Source organism: Sphaeramia orbicularis, chromosome 12 (genome assembly GCF_902148855.1).
Source record: "Sphaeramia orbicularis chromosome 12, fSphaOr1.1, whole genome shotgun sequence".
Taxonomy (NCBI): domain Eukaryota; kingdom Metazoa; phylum Chordata; class Actinopteri; order Kurtiformes; family Apogonidae; genus Sphaeramia; species Sphaeramia orbicularis.
In genome coordinates, this window is record NC_043968.1 from 24,499,362 (window position 1) to 24,523,591 (window position 24,230).

General features: G+C 35.8%; 1 protein-coding gene across 3 annotated transcripts in view; it reads left to right on the forward strand.

Moving 5' to 3' along the window:
• The window catches only part of LOC115430521 (anoctamin-4), a 52,070-nt gene that overhangs the window by 19,551 nt on the left and 8,289 nt on the right, over positions 1-24,230 (forward strand). For all 3 annotated transcript variants that reach the window (XM_030150587.1, XM_030150586.1, XM_030150585.1), the window contains 18 exons: positions 739-939; positions 1,665-1,813; positions 2,009-2,158; positions 3,887-3,987; positions 5,277-5,321; positions 5,412-5,543; positions 5,811-5,917; positions 7,458-7,513; positions 7,634-7,755; positions 7,870-8,004; positions 9,866-9,962; positions 10,106-10,166; positions 18,209-18,291; positions 19,730-19,870; positions 20,440-20,604; positions 20,766-20,802; positions 21,628-21,739; positions 23,532-23,589. In XM_030150587.1, coding sequence (XP_030006447.1) covers positions 739-939; positions 1,665-1,813; positions 2,009-2,158; positions 3,887-3,987; positions 5,277-5,321; positions 5,412-5,543; positions 5,811-5,917; positions 7,458-7,513; positions 7,634-7,755; positions 7,870-8,004; positions 9,866-9,962; positions 10,106-10,166; positions 18,209-18,291; positions 19,730-19,870; positions 20,440-20,604; positions 20,766-20,802; positions 21,628-21,739; positions 23,532-23,589 — 1,952 coding nt within the window. The remainder of the gene's footprint in view (positions 1-738; positions 940-1,664; positions 1,814-2,008; positions 2,159-3,886; positions 3,988-5,276; positions 5,322-5,411; positions 5,544-5,810; positions 5,918-7,457; positions 7,514-7,633; positions 7,756-7,869; positions 8,005-9,865; positions 9,963-10,105; positions 10,167-18,208; positions 18,292-19,729; positions 19,871-20,439; positions 20,605-20,765; positions 20,803-21,627; positions 21,740-23,531; positions 23,590-24,230) is intronic.

Genomic DNA, 24,230 nt, shown 5'->3' on the forward strand with positions numbered 1-24,230 from the left:
TAAAATGCTATAAAAAACACTGGAAATATTAGAAAAGTACACTGTATTCAGAGTTAAAGCTTATTTGTAATTGTTCACATTTATAGGCCTCATCTTTACTAATGAATCTGAACAGTCAGTATGAATGAATGAATGAATGAATGAGGCCTCAGTAAATGGTCACCTTTGCATTGCATGGTGTAAAACCTCACGTGGACGATTAGCCTTCTCTGTTAAAGGAGCAAAATGGTGGATCTGCTACCAAGTGAGGTGAAAGTACAACACAGTTTTAATGTTTTCAATAGAGGTGTTAAATTATGGCTGAAACAAACAGCACTGTTCTCACAGGTAATATTTTCTGATAAACTTGTATTGTATCTTTATCGTTTCGCTACAAACACTGAATACAATGCATCTGGTCCTATTATTCATGCTGTTACCTCATACTGATATGTTTGTGTCCAAAATAAATCTAAAAAAAAATCATGGGTGTGTAGGATAAGTTGCTAGCTTGCTGTCAAAGTAGTGATTTTCTTAGCTGATGATGAATGTGTAGAAGTGTTAGGTCAGTGCATGTCCTTACACTTTGAGGTGGATTTTCACATCCTGTATGCCCCAAAAAGAGGAAACAGAAGTCCTCTCTTTTTTTTAACAACTTTTAGTCCTTGGTAAATAACCGATTTGTCTATCTCCAGTCATATTTTAAGGGTTTTGAGACATAAGAAAACAAAGTGACCGGCAGCTCCCTGTGTCTTGTAGGTGTGAGTTTATCTCTACATGGGTCTGAGCCCCAGCGGCAGAGCCTTCTTCGACGCAGAGTCCCGCTGCAGCCCTCGGCCTCCGGCTACCAGGCAGCGGACAGACCTCTCGCCTTCCCCTTTGGTGGAAAGGCAGACATCATGGAGGAGTCATCGGCCGAAGCTCCCGACTCGAGCACTCCAGACGATGTGCCTCCACTTGGTGAGACGGCAAAGACCTGAGATGTCTTTGGATTTAACCCATAAAGACCCAAACAGCTACTGGCAACCAAAAACCATTTACTGATCTATAATGTTTAATAACTTCTGAACCACTAATCCTATCAATATGTTGAATTATTTCAGGTAAAATGCAGTTTGTCATCTTTTCAGGGTCATTAGATATGACCCATTTGGATGTTCAGAGGCTCTGTAGTTACCATGGAAACACTGTCATCTTCTACAACACTGATTCACCAGTAAAACCCATGGAGTTGGATCAATGACACTGGATAGAGACACTTGTTTTATGTTCAGTTATTGATATATTTGCTGAAAAAGTCACTTTTTCTTCAGTTTCTTCAGTCTTGATATAATAACCATTGAATTTACTCTGAGCTTTAATGAACATCTACATGATCAGTGAGTTAAGTAATAATATATAATAAGGTAATATCTTAATAAATGGTGATAAATCACTTAAGAAAGGTTAAACAGAGAGAGAAATTCATTTAGGAGCTGCCACAGAAGTCCCACTGGGTCTTTATGGGTTAATTTCAAAAGAAACCTAAATTTAATACAAGTTAGTCCCTGGATTTGTTGTGAAAATTAGCAACAAAACAAGTACAAGTCATTTAAGAGAAGGCGTACTTATAATCATGGTGCATTATCTGTTGTTTTCTCATAATCTTTGTCTATTTGCATCCATTCTGCTTGTCTTCTCTGTAGCTGTGAAGGATGTTAATGTGCTCCTGGAGAGGGAGAGGTCAGAGGGCACCAGCAGCCCCTCCAGAGCTGATGACTCCACCCTGCTGAATGCAGCCACCCACAGCAGCATCCTGGATGACAACTCCAAGTCTGACTCTGGCCTCCCAGAGGTGAGTAGCTGCACAAAACCCCTGGGCTCCCTGGGGTCACTGGGTTTTTAATCCCAAATGAAGGTATAATCTGTTTTCAGGCAGCAGATTTGTGAGTCATATCTTTACTGAGGAAAGCATTTTCCATGCTGGAGATTACTTTTTTATTCCTTTTTTGAGTCTCCCTTTTATATGTTTTTGTTTGTCTGGTCTCAGGGAAGGAGTAAATCCAGCGGACTGTGCTTCAGCGATGGAAAAAGCCGCATCGACTACATCCTGGTGTACAGGAAGTCCAGCTCACAGTCAGAGAAGAGGGAGATATTTGAGCGGAACATCCGTGCAGAAGGATTACACATGGAGAAGGAGGTAAAGAATATGTTCGCTGACTGATTATGTCAGACGGGTTCAGCTGTAGACCCATCCGTGTGTTTTATCCATTACTAGCGCCATAACTGCAATGTTTTATGAGATACAACGAATGACTTGTATAGGTAACATTTGGTGGATATAACCCAGTACAACTGCAGTATGTGTACTAGGGCTGCACGATATTGGAAAAAACTGACATTGCGATTTTTTGTAACTCTGCGAAATATGTTGCAATATGAAAAAATACTCAGGATGATATAATAGCTGTGTGGTGCCGACGTAAATGGTCAAACAAATTAGTTGTGTTACATCTCATTGTGGTGACGAGTGTAAGGCACTGTCGACACAGAACACGTGCTTCAGTGTCATCCTTCTTGTAGCTGAAATAATTCCAGATAACTGACGTTGCTTTTCTTTTTGACACCATGTCTTAGTTTTTGGTGTTTTTCTCTTGTTTGTTGCTCATTTTCAATGTCGTTACCAGCGATTCCCTCCATGTGAAAGGGCGTGGTCTGCTTCGGCAAACTGATTAGGAACGATTGTGATTGGTGGATCGCTGTGCCCAATGTGTGTCAGGTACCCAGGTTGAAATTAGAAGAGAACACGTTGAGTTCACTGACCTTCGATGTGACTATTGTGCACACGTACATTGCGGTGGTGATGAACGATATATTGTGTAGCTCTAACATGTAGGTATTTGTACATGTGCACACATTATCAGTTTTGTACTTGATATTTTGTACAAGCAGAGTAGACCACATTTGGACTTAGAAAACATTTGTAATGTATACATGAACATAATATCACAATGCATTTCCCATCATCACATCACATTATCACACATGCATTGATATATTGACTGAAGCAGGGCAGATGATATAACAGGAGGCTGATATAACATCCAACCTGCATCTCTGCCATGACAAATTACTTCTGCCTTTTTTTGCCCAGTAAAGGGTTTCTCATTTTCTGACTGAGAAAGGAATTGCAAAGCAAAAACAGCAAATCCATTTAAAATGTGTGCAAATAAATGAGAATCTTGTCCTTTACCGACAGAGAATTAGCTGCGCTGTGATTACTCTGGCAAAACTGCAGCTACGTTCACAGTGTGAACATGAGTCCTATCAAACCCAGTGTGTTTAAAGAAGCAGAGCCACGCTCAGCCCTATAATGCCTGTAATCTCAACAGCCAGATTGCTGAGTTTTAAAATGCTTGGAGTCTGTTTTGCCCATCTTATAAGGTATGACAGCTGAGTGCTGTTGTTGCATTTGCTGGTGAACTATAGAAAACAAATGTGCTGATGGCAATTTTCTCCCCTGCTGCCTCTATTTAGCTGAAGTGTCACTTGAATGAGTGGAAAATGTGGAGTTTGTGATCCATGTATGTGTGATAACTTCTGAACTATCTGTAGTGCTATCAAGGTCATCATTATCTAGAACAAGACGATGATGGTTCTTTTCTCCTTCAGCAGCCCACTTGTGTGCTTTTCTTCACTAGAGTCATTTTGTTATTTTTAGGTTTTTCTCCGATTACATCCTGATTCATGACTCCCTTTCTATCAGGCTGCGTAGACGTTTCAGGAAAAGAGTCAGTAAATCATAATGCAAATTCAAATGTATTTGATCATATATAGTATTTAATTTCCCTGTTAGTTTCCTTATTTTACCTACTTGTATGTTTGTTGTTTGTCATACTTTATATTCTTGTTTTGTGATTCTTCACAGGCCTCCATAACCAACAGTGATGTGATCTTCCTAAAACTACATGCACCGTGGGATGTCCTCTGTCGTTATGCAGAGCTCATGAACATTCGCATGCCTTTTAGGTGAGACAACAAATACTTATTTTAGACCATAGACAAAAAAAAAACAGTCTCACCATAGCAACTGTTTAGACTCTGTTCTGGTATTTTTGGTTTTGGCACATCATTGCCATCAGCAAGTGGACTTTGTTCAGTTATCATCACATTTAAGACACTTACATTCTGTTTAGACTATACACGCTTATTGGAGTTGGATGTACCAAAATAAATGCTTAAATATCCAACAGTTAATTTTGTCTTATATTTACATCAATTATTTAAGTTTATTTCACAAAAAGAAATGAGAAATTGAGTAACGAATTATATTTTAAGATATCCATAATATTTTCTGTAAATACCAGTGAGAATATTTGAGTATGGCGCAATTACACTGATCAGTTTCAAGAACTTTAATTATTACTCATTCTAACTCTGTCGTCTTCATCTCTAACAATTTAAGAAAGTAATTTGAAAGTAAGTGGATTATAACCCTAACCCGGAGTTGCAGATTGACGTGCACAATTATATCAACTCAATTTTGTATTACACGGTACTCAGTGTAGTTATTCAGATCTGCTTTAATTTTGAAATGACATTTACTTAATTCATAAGATAAATGTAAATGATTTACTAAATTTTTTCAGTGTAAAATGCTTCACAGATTAAATTGAGTAGAGCATAGTTAAATTTCTTAGAGTGTATTTTTTCTTTTTTTTTATTGGACACTTAAAGGTACCAAATTTATATTTAGTTAAAGCTGCAGTGAGTGATAGTTTTTTAGCATTACTGGTCAAAAAGTCATAATTCACTTCCAGCACATCATAATTCCATTGGTCTGAGAGGACACGTCCACTTTTCCCCTGTGTTTTCAGGCTTTAGAAAATGTAATTCACATTGCAGGTTTCTGGCCAGTCACAGACAGTTAGTGACAGGTAGGAGGGGTTAAGTTTGTGATTGACAGCTGTAATTACCAATCACTAATCGTATTCTGTTAGCTGTGACCTGGATGTCACATTTCACATGTAAGTTTGGAAACATGGCTTCTTAAATATCAGTTGTTTTCCCTATTCTTCTCCTGCATGTTTTAAGAGTTAGATATGATAGAATGTGATATGATACAAATTTCTGAAACTGTCTACAATGACTTGAATTTTATGAGTATGATGTTTATTTTAATTATTTGCAGTAGAATTACCGGCAGCACTAATAATAATATCAGTGGTAGCTCTTCTATTTCAGATGTTAGTTGCAGTTCCGTCATTATTATCATCATGCTGTACTAATATTATTGCCATCTTCCTTAAATAATCCAGGAGGAAAATCTTTTATATGCACCGACGGCACAAGTTCATGAGCCGGTGAGTGTTCATTCTAAAAGGCAGATGAGACCAGCTGACGAAGCAGAACTCTGCTCCAGCATCTATAACGCTCTGATATTTGACCCGCAGGATGGAGAAGCGCATCAACAAGTTTCGTGGATGGCTTCCCCGCAAGCCCATGAAGTTTGACAACGACACTCTGCCCGATCTGGAGGAGGGCGAGAGCTTCACCGCTCCGTTCAGCCGATCAAGGATACATCAGTGAGTCTGAAGGAATTGGCCTTTAAAAACTGCTCTTTGGGAAATGACTTTAACATTGTTTAACTCTGCTGCTTGTAAAATTTTCCATTGTCTTCTTTGTGCATTGACACTTGAAATTTTCTGTTCCCTACCGTCGATCTCACACACACCCCAGACAGTCCTACACACACACACACACACACACACACACACACACACACACACACACACACAAAAGGCATCGTTCACAGCAGACAGATTAGTAATAACCATTTTGTTTCACTGCAGTTTCATCATCCACAACAAAGACACATTTTTCAACAATGCCACCAGAAGTCGTATCGTCCACCACATCCTCCAGCGAGTCAAATATGAGGAAGGCAAAAATAAGATGGGTATGTTTTTTTCTACAAATATTAAAAACAAAAGGTAACTTTAAGGTGTTGATGAAGAAGAGGAGCAAGCCCTTTCCTCCTGACCACTTTTCTTTATTTTTATTTTGGTAACACTTTATATTAAGACACACATATTTACCATTAATTAGCTGCTTACTAACATGTATACTACTACCATACTAGCTATTTGTTAGTCATTACAACTCATCAATGAATACCTTATTCTGTAAGACCTTATTCTACCCTTACTAGACCTTAACAAAGAATTTCCCCCATATAAGCTCCTAATTACAGCTTATCCATAGTTAGTAAATAAGTTGTTGTATATCAGTTATGATCTCAATATGCTTTACTCAGTATGGAGCTTATAAGGTGGTAGTACCACAGGAACAGTTATTCTTTCCTAACCATTTCATGCATGAATTGTGAGAACCTTAGTCAAGATTTTTTTCTTCAGTGTTTTTATTCCTCCTTAGGCATGAAAAAAACAATGCGATCGAGTTTTTTTTTCCTATGGAGTTACAAAAATGTCCACGCATTTAATTTTTGAAGTAAAGAAACATGTGTTTAAAACCTAATATCAGAAAGTGATATGAAAACAATGAAATAAAAACAGTTTTAATGCTGCTAATCTGATGTCTTCTCACATTTTAACATATTCTAATGCTAGTAATTACTCACTTCATGGAGATAATGTGCAAAAAAAACCCTTCTTGTCTAACAAATAACAATTGATTTACACTTAAACATGTTAGTGCAGATCAGGTTTATCGAGAACAGCAAAGTTACAGTAATGGTATGAATGTCAGTGTATGTGATGGTGCGTAAGTGTTCACTGTGTTGGCTGATATGGAACTAAAACATCAAAACCCACGAATATACACGAGAACAGCTGGAGAAGAACTGTCCACTGTAGTGACCTATGCATGAAAGGGCTAATAATACTTACCAAAGGTGGTCTATTCATATGAAATATCAAATATTGAGATCATAGTTGATATCTAACAACTTACTTACTAACTATGAATAAGCAGTAATTAGGAGCTTATATAGGGGAAATTCTTAGTTAAGGGTCCAGTAAGGGTAGAATAAGGTCTTGGTGAATAAGGTATTGATTAATTATTTATAATGACTAACAAATAGCTAGTATGCTACTAATATACATGTTAGTAAGCAGCTAATTAATGGTGAATATGTGTGTCTTAATATAAAGTCTTACCTTTATTTTTTATTTGTTCTATATTCTGCTAAAATACTTGGATTAGCATCTTCGTTCAGATTTGGTGTATGGCTACTGAAATGCACCCGAAAGGGAAGTTTTGTATGACCTGCTTTTCCAAATAAACAAAGAATGGAAAAAAAACAAAAAAAGAGAAGGTAACTAGACATGAAATAAAAGTGATAAAGATATCTTTGTTAGTAAGTTTACTTTTGATGATTCTGAATGAGATGTCACAGCCTTCTTAATTTCTCCACTGCTTGATTTTCAGCATCAGGCGCAGGTCAGTCTTCCTTCATAATCCTCTCTTTTTCATTCCAGGACTTAATCGTCTTTTGAGCAATAACTCATATGAAGCAGCTTTTCCTCTTCATGAGGTAATTTATCTGATGTCTGTTTAAAGCCATCACTGCTTGCTCTGATACATTAAAAACTAAATTCCATGTACTTAGAAAGATTATGTCTGTCCTTGACTGTGTTCATGTATATTTTAACAGGGAAGCTACCACAGCAAGAACTCCATCAGGACACATGGGGCAGAAAACCACCGACACCTGCTGTATGAGTGCTGGGCCTGGTGGGGTGTTTGGTACAAATACCAACCTCTGGATCTCATACGGTAATTACCCACTGTCATCTGAAGGAGTTTAAATCATATCGAAGTAGTGTTGAATCCTACCTGGGCATACTTCATACAGATATGCAGTGATATTACTCTCTGCTGCTGTTTCAGGAGGTATTTCGGAGAAAAGATTGGCCTGTACTTCGCTTGGCTCGGCTGGTACACAGGGATGCTATTTCCTGCAGCTCTCGTCGGTCTCTTGGTATTCCTGTATGGTGTCTTTACTCTGGAGCACTGCCAGGTCAGGTAAACACACCTCTTGTATTTTCCTATAAATATAAAAGCCTGTAGGGCAAAGAGTTTTCTGTATAGATCTTCATTTGGACTTTGCACATTTATTTATTTATTTATTTATGAGTCACAAATGTGAAAGTGCAACTTAGATGCACATTACGCCGTACTAAAAAAAAATCATGAAACTTTCAATTTAATGTGATTCTATAGACAGGGTGCTTGCCAAGGTCTTGAAAGTCTTAAAAAGTATGAAATTTTGAAATGCTGTTTTCCAGACCTTGAAAAGTCTGGAATTATGTGTGAAAATCTTAATAAAGTATGGAAAAAATTCTCTCATAGTCGAATTTTATAGTATGTACAGAGGCACATAATCTTGTAAGATAAGAAATGCATGAGGAAAGCATCTAAAAAAACTGGATCTAATTTCACTAACTAGTTGGTACTAGAATGATAACCAGTCAAAGGTTGTGTAGCCAGTGTTCAACTTGAGGAGGTCGTCACTCATCATGTGTCTGAATACGGGAAGTAAACATTATACTTGTGGGAAGCAAAAAATGTGATTTTGAAAATGCTTCTGTCAGTAAAAAATAATTTATTGCGAATTATTCATTCATTCATTCATGCATTTATTAAGGCAAGGCAAGGCCAGTTTATTTGTATAGCACATTTCAGCAACAAGGCAATTCAAGGTGCTTCACACAGGACATTGAAATAAAAGAAACAAAAAGAAACACATTTAAAACATAAAAGAAACATGTAAAAGGTGATTAAAAACAGCGAGTAATAAAACAACACATAAAATCAAAAAAATAAAATAGAATAAAATAAAAATAAAAACACACACATATTAAAGTAAGAGTTGCAGTGCAGAGTTTCAAAGAGAATATAAAGTTTAAAAAGTCAAAAGCCTTTTAGTCAAAGGCAGCAGTGAACTGGTGAGTCTTAAAATGAACTTTTCTTTCCAATGGACCCCCAGACTATCTACCTTGGTCTAATACCTGATGACATAATTAAAAGAGAAGACATTTACTTATTTAAAATTTTAATTCTTGCCTGTAAAAAGGTAGTCACAAGGAACTGGTTAAAAAGTGACCCTCTACGACTACAACAATGGCTGGACATTATAGAGGAAATATACTCCATGGAAAAATTAACATTTCAACTGAGGATTAAGATGGGAACTTTTAAGCGAAGATGGGAGAAATGGATCATATTCAAGGACAGAAATTCTTGATATCAGATTGAGTATGGAAAAACTGTCGAATGTATAAGGAACAACATCCCCCTTGTTTTATTGTGTGGGTCCCCCCCCCTTTTTTTTTTTGTTTTTTGTTTTTGTTTTGTTATTTAGCGTTGTTAATGCACTGTAAAAGTGATTCAAAACATTAAAATAAAGAGTATAAAAAAAAAAAAAAAAAGAACTTTTCTACTACACACAACAGGTATAATCTCAATCAAAAAAAGTAGGCACGTATGAATAAAAGTACATTAAGTTAAGGACTTGGGGGAAAAAATAGCAGTTTTGAAAAGATGTGGAATTTTTGTTTGAATAAAGAGCAAACACCCTCTATAGACCAGAGAACATGGTGTGTATGCTTTAATATCCAGTACTAGATGCTTTATATGGAGATCTGTTCCAAAATATTGTACGAGTGTGAAAATTCACTTTAGAATTTTCAAAGTTTTATATCAACATAAACTGCTAACTTATCTGCTGATTTTTTTGTCCTTTTTTTTTTTTTAAAGAAAATTGAAACTTTTGTTAGTTTGGAGTTGCACCAGATTGCTTAAAGGCACTTTGGCCTTTGCTGGATGGTGAAATACCAGTTTGCACAGAGTTGCTCCAGGCTAAAGAGTGTTTGTTGTTTTCCAGTAAAGAAATCTGCCAGGCCACTGACATCATCATGTGTCCCATCTGTGACCAGTACTGCCCCTACCTGAGACTGTCTGACAGCTGTATCTACGCCAAGGTACTGTCACTACACACAAACAGCAGCAGGTCTACATGTCCGTAACAGCTGACACATGGAAATGCACTGCACCCATTGGACTAATGTGGAACTTCACATTTTATTTGTGTCATGTGCTTCATTGGTTGTTCTCTTCTGTGTAGGTAACCCATCTTTTTGACAACGGTGCAACAGTTTTCTTTGCTGTATTTATGGCTGTTTGGGGTAAGTTGGCCCCTTAACATCTTTCCACTGATTCATTAACAAACTCTTCACCTCCATTAATCTTTTTTGGCCACTGGAAGCACAGCAAAAAAAATTCTAAAGTGTAATAACAGTGTATTATTTTGCAATTTCAAACTTCTCTGAGCTATTTTCTAACATCATAAACTAGTAGCATTAGAAAACAATAATAACAACAATAAAACATTTTCACAAAAACACAGGAAAGTGATTTGATTCCAATAACAACTATTTACATGAACACATGGCAAGGCAAGGCAAGTTTATTTGTATAGCACATTTCAGCAACAAGGCAATTCAAGGTGCTTTACACAGGACATTGAAATACAACGACAAAGGAAAAAGAAACACATTTAAAACATTAGAAAAGAAACATGTAAAAGGTGATTAAAAACAGCACGTAAGAAAACAACACATAAAACCCAAAAATATGAAAACACACACATATTAAAGTAAGAGTTGCAGTGTAGATGTTGCATATTATCCTTAGAGTTTTTTAGAAAGTACAACTCAGGCCATTGAAATACATATTAATGACAGTTAGCCCCTTTAGAAGGAGAACCATTGGAAATGCAAAACCAAAATAGCATTTTTGCAGCATCTCATGAACTGAGTAGACATCTAGAAAGACCATGACATGAACTGGGAAAATGTATGAATTCTGGGTGAACTGGTGTGAAATAACCCCAGAAAATATAAAAAAAAAATAAAAACAAACCCTAATTGTCTTAATGATAATGGTGAGCTCTAATCAAAAGAGTGAGGCTTCTGTTTCCATGTCAGATGTGCTGCAGCTTTAACGTTTTTGTATATTATTGAAACTTTGAAAACATTTTACATATAATTACATTTGAGGAACATATTATTTCTGTCCAAATAGTTTACACATTTTTCCAAGTGAGGCATTTTATCGCAGTGTGTTTGTTATTATATCCATCCTTCTTTTACATTCAGTTAAACATGAGTGTATCAGCGCTGAACTAGGTCCCAGGGTATTGGTTGTCCAAACAGAGAGTTTGTGAAGGGTTCATACTCTTGAAATGTTGCTGACACTGCAGGAGACCAAGCAGCAGCAGAATCACAACGCTGATGTTCTGTTTGTTTATAAATCTTCGGGTAAATTGATGCTGGAGAAAAACCAAAGAAAAGGAAAAAATTAATGATGGCAAGAAAATAAGTTTTTGTCCATTAATGTACAAATTACTTAACAGCCTGATTCCAGGGACAGTTGAGATTAAATAGATGATTAACAAGACAGATCTAAATGAGTGATAACTGAAAAAGACATTTGTTGTACATTGTTTGTTCCCCACATAACATAGATACCATGATATTCAGTTTGTATAAGTGTATAAGTACAAGTGTAGAAACATAGGACTAAAATCTTTATCTACATCAAGGGTGTCAAAACTGGCCTACCACAGGTTCCAATCTGGTCCGCAGGATGAATTTGTAAAGTGTAAAAATTACACCAAAGATATTAACAGTCAATGGTGTTGAACTCTGTTTAGTTCAGGGGCCACACACAGACCAATGTGATATAAAGTAAAATAATAGCATAATAACCTATAAATAATGACTCCAAATTTTTTTCTGGATTTAATGTGAAAAAAACAAAAACACATTAATAAATTATGTCAATAAATAATGAAAACTGAACATTTTTTCTTTGTTTTAGTTAAAAAAAAACATTAAAATATGAAAATATTTACATAAACAAACTATCCTTTACAATAAAATGTCAATAACCTGAAAAAATATGAACAACCAGAAATGTCTAAAGAAAATTGAGTGCAATTTTATCAATATTCTGTTACTAAATATTTTGTGTCATGCACATGTATAAGAGATAAGTTGTGGCATAATATTGTTAAAATTACACTTATTTTTCTTCAAAAATTTCTTTTTTTTTTTTTTTTAATTTTTCAAGTTACTCATGTCTTTTTTGTATGCATACTTTGTTAATATAAATACTTTCATATTTTAATTTGATAAATTTGGGGTTGTCATTATTTATAAACTATCATGTTGTTATTTTACTGGTCCAGCCCAATAGAGATCAAATTGGGCTGAATGTGGCCAATGAACTAAAATGAGTTTGACGCCTCTGATCTACATAGACATAGATATAGGTGATAAAGCATGATTCCAAAGTAAACCTCTGGAGAACATCAGAAAAAAAGACTACACACTCACCTAAAACTTTCTGCTTAGTGTTTGTCTCTTTGAGAGCCTCTTGTACTTTGTTGTCGAATCTCCAACATCTCAGCATGAAGAACAGAACTAAACACAGCTGGAGGGCAAAGGTCAACACACCCAGCACGATGATGGCGTTGTTCACTGTTGAGAGTGAAAATTCAAGTGCTGCAAGTTATTTTGCTTGCTTTTGTGCTATATAAACAGAACTTTTAATGTGGTTTTGTATTTCAATGTATCAGCACTGAGAGGACACTCAGTGAGTCAGTGAGAGGATATTTGCATTTAAACTAAAGATGTATGCATTTATTGTACTTAAAGTGCTTCTGATGAAAGCATTTTCTGAACTACATGTCTTATAATATTGCTCTTTTCCTCTCAGTCACCTCTGGTGCAATCATGAGCATTCAGTGGTGAACTGGTAATGCATAAATAAAGAAAAAATATATAACAGTTAGGCAGGAGATGACAGGAGGAGATTAATGTCGTGTGGGTGCAGGTTAATTCAGGGATATCAGACGTAATTACACATACAGTACAGAAGTCTCCCAGGACAACATTCTGTAATGCTGTCTGTGCTTTAAGCTGTAAACCACTTACAGGAGTTTCAGTCTGACATTTAATATCAATTACATTAAATAAATTAACCCATAAAGACCCAAACATCCACTGGCGACCAAAAGCATCTACTGACCTAAAAGGTTTAATAACTGTTGAACCACTAACTCTATGAATACATGTAAATAATTGGTGTAAAATACAGTTTTCCATCTTTTCATGGTCATCAGATATGACCCATTTGGATGTTCAGAGGCTCTGTAGTTACCATGGAAACACTGTCATCTTCTACAACACTGATTCACCAGTAAAACCCCTGGAGTTGGATCAATGATAGTGGATGGAGATACTTGTTTTTACAGTCAATTATTGATATCTTTGCTGAAAAAGTCAGTTTTTATTCAGTTTTCTGTGTTTTGATATAATAACCTTTGAATTTTTTGAGCTTGACTGAACATCTAAATTAAGTATAGGGAATTAGATACAGGAAAATACATGATTCATGGTGAAAAATTCAAAATACAGAGGATAGTATTATTTTAAAATTAGGTTAAATCACTTAAGGTTAAACAGAGAGAAAAACCCCCTTGGGAACTATCACAAAAGTAGCCGTGGGTCTTTATGGGTTAAGCACGTGTTTTAGTTCAGTTCTAAGCTGTGACTGTCATACTGGGAAATATCTACTACTGAGTGCCCTGTTGCTTCCATGTGGTTTAATAATTCAGACTTTCAGACATATTCAGACAATGGCCTCACCACAGCTGAAATCCTATCCCCTCATACCTATAAATGTTTTATGTTGCAGATATAGTGATATGTGATACAAAATTGTAATACCTTTTCCTATCTGGGGTTTATTTCGTCCTTTTTTTGGTCAAACAGATGCAGTATCAGTGTTGTATCAGACAGATTTTCAAGGATGGAAATGACACAGATGTTCATTTGTGCATGTCATCTGTTACGGTCATAAAATGAAGCACAGATGAAGGTTACTGGGTGTGTTAGTACTGACCGGCTGCTGACAGTTGTGTTGTTGACTCCCACTGTGTGACCTCTGGCTGAACAGAGCCCACAGTCTGGTTCTGGTTCTGGAGGAATTCCATCAGTCAGATTTCTCACTGATCTAGGAGACCTTCAGTAAAAGGGGGCACAGGAGTTTTCTTCAATTGATTTGTGAAGTGATAAAAACTGTCTGAGGCCTTCAGTTTTCACATGTTTTCTGTGGATAGAATCAAAGTGCATTTGAATGTGGTCAAAACGGCCTCACTTCCACTTTAACTGATGACACATCCAAGAACAGAGATATTAAAAGTTTGTTACAAGGCTGGAAAAATGATCTCAAACATTACTAATTGCAGGTGACACTGTTTCATGTGCGTTTGCGTGTTTTTACTGTCATTACATTTCAGAATGTCACAAGGTTAAATTTTATATTTAATGATCAAACTGATTCAACCCACTGATCATTTTTACTAACAGCAAATTATGTCACTGGTGTACGTTTTAATCTGCCTCAGAGATTAAATGTACTAAATCTTACATACTGTCCTGAATTGGAATTAGAAAAGAAATAATGAAAGTGCTGGTTAGCTGATGTTTTCAGTGTACAAGATTAAATGTTATTACACATTTATATAAATTTATGTACATTTATATAATAGATTTATAAATCTTCGGCTAGAAAGAACCTAAAAAGTGAATGTTTTAAAATGTGAAGACAGTGTTTTGAAGTCGATCTGGTGGCTCTGAGACTAACAGTCCTTTTGAGTTAAACCCATCTATATTATAAAAGCCAAGTGGCCTGTGTATGTGTATGTGTGTGTGTGTGTGTGTGTCCGGGGATTCACACAAAATCTGTAAAGAGCTGACTGCTGCAGTTTGAAATAGTTATGTATTTTTGGTCAGGGAACAGACTAGCAAAAACAGCAAGTTGATAAGACTAATATTTTGGGAGATATTAGTAATTTTGGAATACAATAGCCTTACAATCACATTGCTATGGCCAGAAAGCTTTAGCGGTGACTGCTGGACAGATGTGGTACAACATACACGAATACACAACAGCATAAAAACTACCACATTTAGAACCTGTGGATCCTCACAGGTCAATGCACTAGTTCGCTTATTAATTCTCAGAATTTCACATTTTGATCCAAGACTGTCTTAGAAACTACAGCCAACCTGCATTTTAAGTTAATTTTTCTATATTAGTGACTCAAACTTGGTAATGAATGAATAAACGAATGGATGATTTATTTATTTTTAAAATAGGACAGTTTAAATTAATGAATATTTAAACGTAAATACGAGCCATATGGCTAATTTCCATCTCGAGTTCCATTGGCAGGTAAAAACAAAAAAAAAAAACAGCTTACAAATAACATAATACCATAACTGAAGTAAGACATACTAAAAGAAAACAAGCAACAACACATAGTGCACACAAATAGACAAAAATGGGGACCATGGCTGACACCATGCAAAAATTGACAAAGGTTTGCAAATTAATTATATTATAAATATCCCATTGTTGCAATTACACATGATTATGTTATAAAAGTTTCACTACTGTTAGTCTGGAGACATTTTACTACAAGTAAAAATGGCCAATATCACAAGTCAGAATTTCACCTCAAATGGCTTTATGGTCAGGACAAAATAAAACACTCTTTGTCCTTTGACCCTTGGTTCAAATTAAGGAGTCAAGGGGAAAAAACCTGAGTGTAAAGTGCACTGCCTGTACATGTACAGTGAATAAGGCTTTGGAACAATGTGTACACCGCACATTGTGTGGTTTTTGTACTTTTGCATGCAAAAGAAATTACACACAGAACAAACCTCTAATTTGACTAAGCACATGCCAAACTGGAATTTAACGTTTTTTCAAGTACAACAAGTCCATAAAGAGTAAAGTAGAATGATGAACCTGTTATGACAGCTGCACAAACCTGCAGACACAGACGCATACTTCCAGAATACAACTGTGTCACACTTTAGTACAGTTTAAAACAGTTCTAGTGACATACAGACCTTTACAGACCGATCCTCCTTGTTGGAAGTTGCTGTTCTGGTCCAAATGATTGTATTTTCGGGTTCAACTGCTGGAAAGAATCCACTCAAATCCCTTCATTAACGCTCTTCAGTAGAGTGCTCCCCTGCTGGCTCCACATGGAAGGCGGTACCTTTTTTCAGACTCTAGATCTGACAAAAATGTGGACAAGATGAAGAGGCAAGAGTTATTTGAAAAAAGGGAGATTAAACCTTAGAGAGGAGCCTCTACGTAGCAGTAAAACATATGCAATAAGTAAGCTATTACAGGACTTTGTTCAGTCAGTGGGAGTGACTTTGGATGTTGTAGGAGGAGTGAGTTACTCGATGTTTGTGCTTATTTATTACAATTTTATCTATTTAACCTGTTAGTCAGAACCATGACTTGGGATGGGGCAGATTATGACTATGGTTCTTGAATATAACTCAGTGAAAATATTTAAGTTTGATGATGATGTTAAAAATATCTTTAATAAACTGAAATAATATCTTATATAATTTATCATATTTATATGAATCTTTTAGTGCAGACACTTTTTCTGCATACTCCTGCTTTGTTTGTATTATTATTATTATTATTATTATTTTTTTTTTTTACAATCTTTTACCCTTAACCTAGTTGGATATTTTGTGCTAAAGTTCTGGAAAATGAATAAATTACTGAGAATTAAATTTTTGTACGATTTAACACAACCTTTTCACACACAGTATGAGAACAGTGAATATTTTCATTGTTTCAACAGACAAATCCTGTGTTGCCTGTGTTGTCAAGTGTGATTTTTCTTTCCCTCCCTGGTTGCTTTTTTTTCTGACAGCAACTGTAAATGTTTTTGAGATGCTTCACGGTTGGTTAACTTAATAGAACGGAATATGAACTTGGCCCCTAGCTCCCCTTTTCTGAACCTCAGCCCCCGTGCCCTACAGTAACCGGTCCACAAGTTTAACCCAAAAAATGCTGGTTAACCCTCCCTTGGTCCCCGTCCCCTTCCCTGTTCATCTGTCCTGGTAGGGTAGGGCTGTTTGTGGAGCAGGAGTAGAGTTCACAACAAACAAAACATGCTGTGGTGCATTCAAGGTCCTGCTGCAGTAGAGATACTGCCGAAAACACTGTGATTGTAATGCTAATAGGCTCATATCTGACCTTCTCCAGTCACGTCAAAGTGATCACATAAACAATTTCTACCAAATTAGAAAAAGAAGTAGTTGCATTTGTCCCAAAGACAGGAGGCTCATCCATGCTTTCTTTCCAAGCAGAGAGGTCTGATAACCAGACTTCTACAAAAGAACATCAAACACATACATAAGTCACTTATACTAGCATGATAATGAAAATGAGACTTAACATACTTCAATGTCTGACTCCCAGCTTCTATGCCTCTATGACTACACCCCCTCCACTGCTCTATGGGCCCCCCACAAATGCTGGGCCCCATGAATTTGTCATGCCCCCCCCCCTTATTGGCACCCCAGAATAAACATACCATAACAGTGGCATCTTCTTCCGCACCTTTATTGAAAAATCCAGAATTTATATGTTAAACCTTATCCTCAGATCTTACTAACACATTTTCCCTTGGAGTCAATCTGACCCCAGGGATATTTACCTCCAGAAAATGATTTACATAAAATTGTTGACCAAGTTTTTGTGTCAAGCTCTTTGTTTATTTGTTGAGTACATAAATAACCCCTTGATGATCATTTTAGAGGGGAGGCATGTGTAGTTGGAAAAGCTTGGATGTGATCAACTCCAAGCCTACATTAGCTTCCTCATTTTGGCAGGAGTTCACAAGTCCAGTTGTGTCCCACATGCCCACACCAGCAGAAGTATCAAAGTTCTGGTGGGAATAGTCGTGTTCCCCTCCCCCCTGTTATGGATCAGCTCAAAAGTATCAGCTGTGCACCTGCAGGTGTGGGGATGTCATGAAAGTCATGAAATATGAAGCAAAAAAAAAAAAAAAAGTCAACCATTATTTTTGGAATGCTAAACAGGTTAAAATGTTACTACTTATTTTACCCATGTAAATGTTTCCCAGTTGGCTAAAAACATTTGCGATTCCATAAAAATATCAACCAGGCTTTGTGTTGAATTAGAATGAGAGGTTAATTGTGTGCTATTAGTGCACAGTATCAGAACACATATGTACTGTTGTGTCTATATATGTACCATTTAAAATGTTTCACATCTGAATTAAACTTCTGATCATTTCTTTTTTGTTTTGCAGCTACAGTTTTCTTAGAGTTCTGGAAAAGACGCAGAGCTGTCCTGGCGTACGACTGGGACCTTGTTGACTGGGAGGAGGAGGAGGTAAAGTGCACTGTTTATGTTTATGGCAAGCCAACTGAGCATTTATTACATATCCTTGATATCCACTGCTGTTTTGCTGCACTAGTAAGTTCAGCTCACTCACATGTTGCCCTTTGTCTCCTCCCTGAAAAGGTTTCAGTTCAGTTGCTAACATTACTTCTTCCTTCACTGCTGATTTGCTCATGAAAAATTTTTCCCTGTAGCATTTTTCTGTCTGTGTTATCTACATAACATTTGAAAACTTTTGTATTTCTATGCTTTGTACTTTAGTCTCTTACACAGTTGCACAGTTACAGCTTTGACAAACTCTGATCTGTAATTAGATTGTGTCATAAATTCTGGTGGATTCACAATGTGACATCTGTCAATCTGCAGCCACTGTCTGTCAGTCAGTGCTCATTGAAAGGCTGCAGATTATGACTCAGATAAACAGTGAGTTACTTTAATTGTATGAAAAGAAGAGAAAGCCGAAGTTAATCAAAGTGTCTCTGAATATAAAAATGAAGTGAAACATTTAGTGAAGACACATGGTGCATTTTAGTATGATTTAAAGAGTTATGTTGCAGCTTCTGTTGTTATATGGGCGTTTCTATGAAACTGGGTTCATTTTGGTACCTGCTTTTTAGACCCAATCATAAAACAGAAATTTAGATATCTTTCCCCCCAGGATGCACCTCATGATGACCGCAGATAAATGCAAAAAATTATACTCTTGCTCTGGGCCACCCCAAAATTAATGAACTTTTAATCAAATATTAGGGCCAAAAACCTGACCTAAATTGGGACATGAAAAGCTACCTAGGTGTCAGTGTATTTGATCTGGAAAACATGGCTGTAAATGGTCTTATATACCACTAAAAATAAAAACACTGTGTTGAATTTGATGATCCTAGTGGTTTTTCTAATCCAGACATGTGGGTTTTCCATGAATCTCAGTCTCATTCCAGGTTTCATGTGTAACTCATCGTGTCCACTCACGTTACATGCAGAACCTGCCCATTTAAATGCATATAAATTGAGAGTGATTTTGCAACGGTGGTCATTTTTGTGAAACACTCTGCCTTGCATATTTACTTCGATTCCCAAAATGTACCTGTGAGAGGATAAAAAGATATTTGAAAAAATAATAGCGCATCGTTTTCGTGTTCTTTTTGCCGTGTTTCATGCAGATTTTTGTAAGCACGTACCAAAAATGTGTTATATCTGAAAAATTGTTTCTTTTATCTCAGTAAATATTATAATACTTTTATGTATTTTTTCAAAACTTGCTTCATAATGTTAGTCTACATCTTGTTTGAATTTTTAGCCCCTCTGTCCTGCTTTTAGGGACCAGTTTCATAGAAGCACCCATATTCCTTTGCTATAAATTTTAATTGTAATCTATAGTTTCCTGCCATTTACAGAAATACCTCATAGTCTTTCTTGTCTTGTCTTTCAGGAGGAAATTCGACCCCAGTTTGAGGCCAAATACTCTAAAAAAGAGAGGATGAACCCCATATCTGGAAAACCTGAGCCTTACCAGGCCTTTACTGACAAATACAGTCGCCTCATTGTGTCAGCATCTGGAATATTTTTCATGGTAAGTTAGTGTTGTAATTATACGTATGTGAAGTAAACATAAGCAGGCTGCAACTGTCTGTATTAATTTATTATGAGTGTTTCTTTTCATGATTTATTCATTCTTTCCAGAGGTGAAGCATCCGCTGTAAAGACAGCTATTATAATTTAGTTTGACTTGTTTTTTAACAGACATTTTTCCCGGTACATTGTAATAATACTAACTGTTATTTATATTAGATTTTTTATTTATTTGGTTATTTAGCAGGGACAGTACACATTAATGAACAATTCTGTAAAAGTGCCAGTATTAGCAAAAAAGCTATTTTTCAACTGTTGTCCCTGGGTGAGAAGTAAAGTGCTAGCATTCATAAAATTTGAAATATTTTTAAAAATTAAGGCCACACCTACACATTCCATAGCACTGGTTCACATAGACGGTATACACAGTTAACCTTTAAGTATTAGTACAAACACCTGGAGGGACATTGGCACATGGGCAGGTGGTCATGCAGCGCAAAACAGAGAAAAAATTTTCAAAACAATAACTCGTGAGAAACTATTGCATTTCTGTATGTGATCATGTCACAGATACTGGTGGTGATCGCCGCTGTGTTTGGCATCGTCATTTACCGTGTGATCACTGTCAGCACCTTCGCTGCCTTTGGCTGGGCTCTCATCAGGAACAATTCTCAGGTGGCGACCACAGGCACGGCGGTCTGCATCAACTTCTGCATCATCATGCTCCTCAATGTGGTCAGTTCCCAATGCCCCTCAATAATAATAATAATAATAGTGCAGAGATGGTGCCATCATTTTATTCTGCTAAATCCCTGTTAATGCATTTCCTATTGTTACAGTTCAATTAATTTCCATTTCTGTCTGAGCACTAACTTCCAATGTTATGTTTTCTCTAGCTGTATGAAAAAGTAGCTCTCCTACTAACTAATTTAGGTAAGAAACAGCATGTCTAATATTTAAGGCTTTAAACCTAATCTTACTTAACTGGTTAAACCAGTGTTTTTCAACCTTGGGGTTGGGACCCAACATGGGGTCACCTGGAATTCAAATGGGGTCACCTGAAATTTCTAGTAATTGATAAAAATAAAATAGAAAACTTACTAATAAAAAATATATGGTGAGCTGACAGAGACAATCCCAATCCATAAAAGACATGACAAACTGTGAAGCTGAAACTGAAGCATTGTGGTACTGTTTATCTTACAAATGTTCATTGTGGTCAGTTTCAGATGCTGCAGCTCTTTCATAATTCATAGTTTGAGTTCTTGTTTGTTCAGTATTAATTGTCAGCCTTGTAAATCCAAGCTGGACTGACTGTACATATCCTGACCAAGGAAAATACAGTTCTCCCTTTGTGCAGTAATCTACACCTGGCTTTTCTGCCTCCGTCCACAATAATATACATTATATAGACTAAATGTCATCTAAAATGAATATTTATTTGCAACATAGAAAACTATTACATGATCAAAAACAAATTAATTTTAGCAAAAAAAAAAAAAAGTGTCTGTTTTGAATGTCTGGAGTCGCCAGAAATGTGTGATGTTAAAATGGGGTCATGAGCCAAAAAAAAGGTTGGGAACCACTGGGTTAAACTTTAAACATGAACATTTGTTTTATTGTAACTCCTTTGTTGTGTTCAGATTGTTCAGAGTGTTCAGAAAGTTGTAAAGTTGAGATGTGTTCACATGAAAGAATATCCAGCGTCATTTTAATCAGTGTATTTCATCACTTCGTTCTCTATTTGTGCCCTTACAGAGCAGCCAAGGACAGAGTCAGAGTGGGAAAACAGCTTTACCCTCAAGATGTTCCTCTTTCAGTTTGTCAACCTCAACAGTTCAACTTTCTATATCGCCTTCTTTCTGGGAAGGTGAGAAAGTCACACATACACAGCTGTAACACATTCATGGATTTGTGATTTTTCAACAACTCATCTCACACAAATATAACACAGTAGACTAAATACATCTGATAGGAGCAAAACAAAATCAGAAAATCTTACAAAAAAAAAACGCAAACTATTCAAAGAGAGTTTATCAGTACTGTCTGTTCTATAGCTTACATACTTCCATATTTCCATGTTAGTAATAAAACTTAGATTAACCCATAAAGACCCAGTGCTACTTTTTTGTCATGTTCCAAAAGTTTCTTTCTATTTAACCTTAACTGAGTAATTTATCACCATTTATCATAATATTATCCTGTTTATTTTGCATTTTTCAGTGTGAATCAGGTATTTTCCCCTGTATATAATTTACTAATTATGTAGATATTCATGAGAAGTCAGAGTAAATTTAAAGATTACTATTTTACAACAGAGAAAATTGAAGAAAAGGTGACTTTTTCAGCAAAGATACCAATGACTGAACATAAAAACAAGCATATAGAACTGTTGTCATTGATTCAACTTCACACGTTTTACTGCTGAATCAATGTTGTAGAAGATGACAGTGTTTCCACGGTAACTGCGGAGCCTCTGAACATCCAAATAGGTCATATCTGATGACCATGAGAAGATGACAAACTGCATTTTACACCAATTATTTACATGTAGTGATAGGATTAGTGCAGTGGTTCTCAAACTTTTTACAGTGGACTACCCCCAACTATCACTTCAGCAATTTTGATTGAAAAAATTAGTCAAAATTTGGTCTGTTTTTATTTTCAAAACTTTGTAAAGAAACAACATATATTTAACTTTAATATATTAGAAATGACAAATCTTTATAAGCAAATTTTGTGCAAAATATAAACTGAAAAGTGCCTTCTTTCATTGCTAAGAAAAATAAATTAAATGGTCTTGAATGAATAAATGAACCTTTCATCAACAAAAAATAATTACTTAATTACTCAAATAAACTCATCTTGAATAATATAAAATAGGAATGTTCTTAAAATGTTACCAAAGCTTAAACAAGGTGACAGACAATAATAATAATAATAATAATAATAATAATAATAATAATAATAATAATAATAATAATAATAATAATAATAATAATAATACAAAAAAGAAATATATTGAATTGAAATAAGGTCAAGAGTGTCAATTTTATTATATGAATGTATTTATTGTGTTTTATATTTCAGCATTAATTCTCATTATTTATTTTGTATTCAGTACATGATGACTTATTTAATGTATTTTTCCCAAAAAATTTCAAGTACCCACTGGGTTTCTTCCAACTACTCCTGGGGGTACACGCTTCCCACTTTGGGAATGTCTGGATTAGTGGATGAACGGATATTAAACAGTTTAGATCAGTAGATGGTTTGGGTTTTTATGGGTTAAACTACAACATCGATTTGTCTACACATCGTAGTATTCCAGTGTCTTAGACCAGAAAAAGACAAAGCCATGGGTCAGTCCATGTCTGTGAAAAACATTTACTCTCCTTTTTTCAAGAACTACTCAGGGGACACTTTAACTAGCTAAGAACTCAATCTAAGATGTTAATTTCCTAATGAGGATATTGGTTTATCTAGTTCTAACCGTTCAGATCTATCCAGCACAGCGGTCAGTCTGAGGTTCATCTTTTATGTTGAATTTAAAGCAGGGGTTGTATCTGTTGTATCGTCTGGTGTTTTGACTGGTATTAAATCTGCCACCTTACAAAGGAAAAGCAGACTGTTATTAAAAATTGGTTGTGTTTGGTTGACAGATTTACAGGCCGACCTGGTGCGTATCTACGCCTCATCAATCGCTGGAAACTGGAAGAAGTGAGTAATTACTTTGCTGTCCCTTAGGGGAAAAACAGCAAAGCATTATGGATCCAAGTATTTCTAAATTGGACATTAAGCTATTACTGTATGCCTTGCCTCTAGGCATTTAACCCCCATCAGCAGGTACCACAGCTGCCAGCAGGGCTTATGGGAACATGCTGGGAAATAGCACACTGAAGTGGTCTAAGGGGACAAAAGGCCTGAGACGGCGCTTTTCCAGTAGATGCTGAGCTAATGTGCACCCACTTGTTCCCACAGATGCAGAAACTGAAATGGCAAATGCACTCTGATGTGGCATGTACAGTACAAGTGCATGATGAATAGGTTATTGTTATCATGATTATTAATATGATTCTGCTTGAATTTTTTTTTTTTTTAATCTTTGAAAATATAAGAAAATAAATCTGTGAAATTGATAAAATAAAGTGTAAAAGCTATTCATTCTTGGAAGTTATTTTTAATTTATGTTGGTATCATTGGGTTGGGCTATATAATTATTAGGATTGCAAACCTAAAATTGATCAATCAGTTAAGGAACATCTTTTTTAAAGGTCCACCAAGTTTTATTTGGTGGATGAGAAGAGATTTAATAATAATAATAATAATAATAATAATAATAATAATAACAATAATAATAA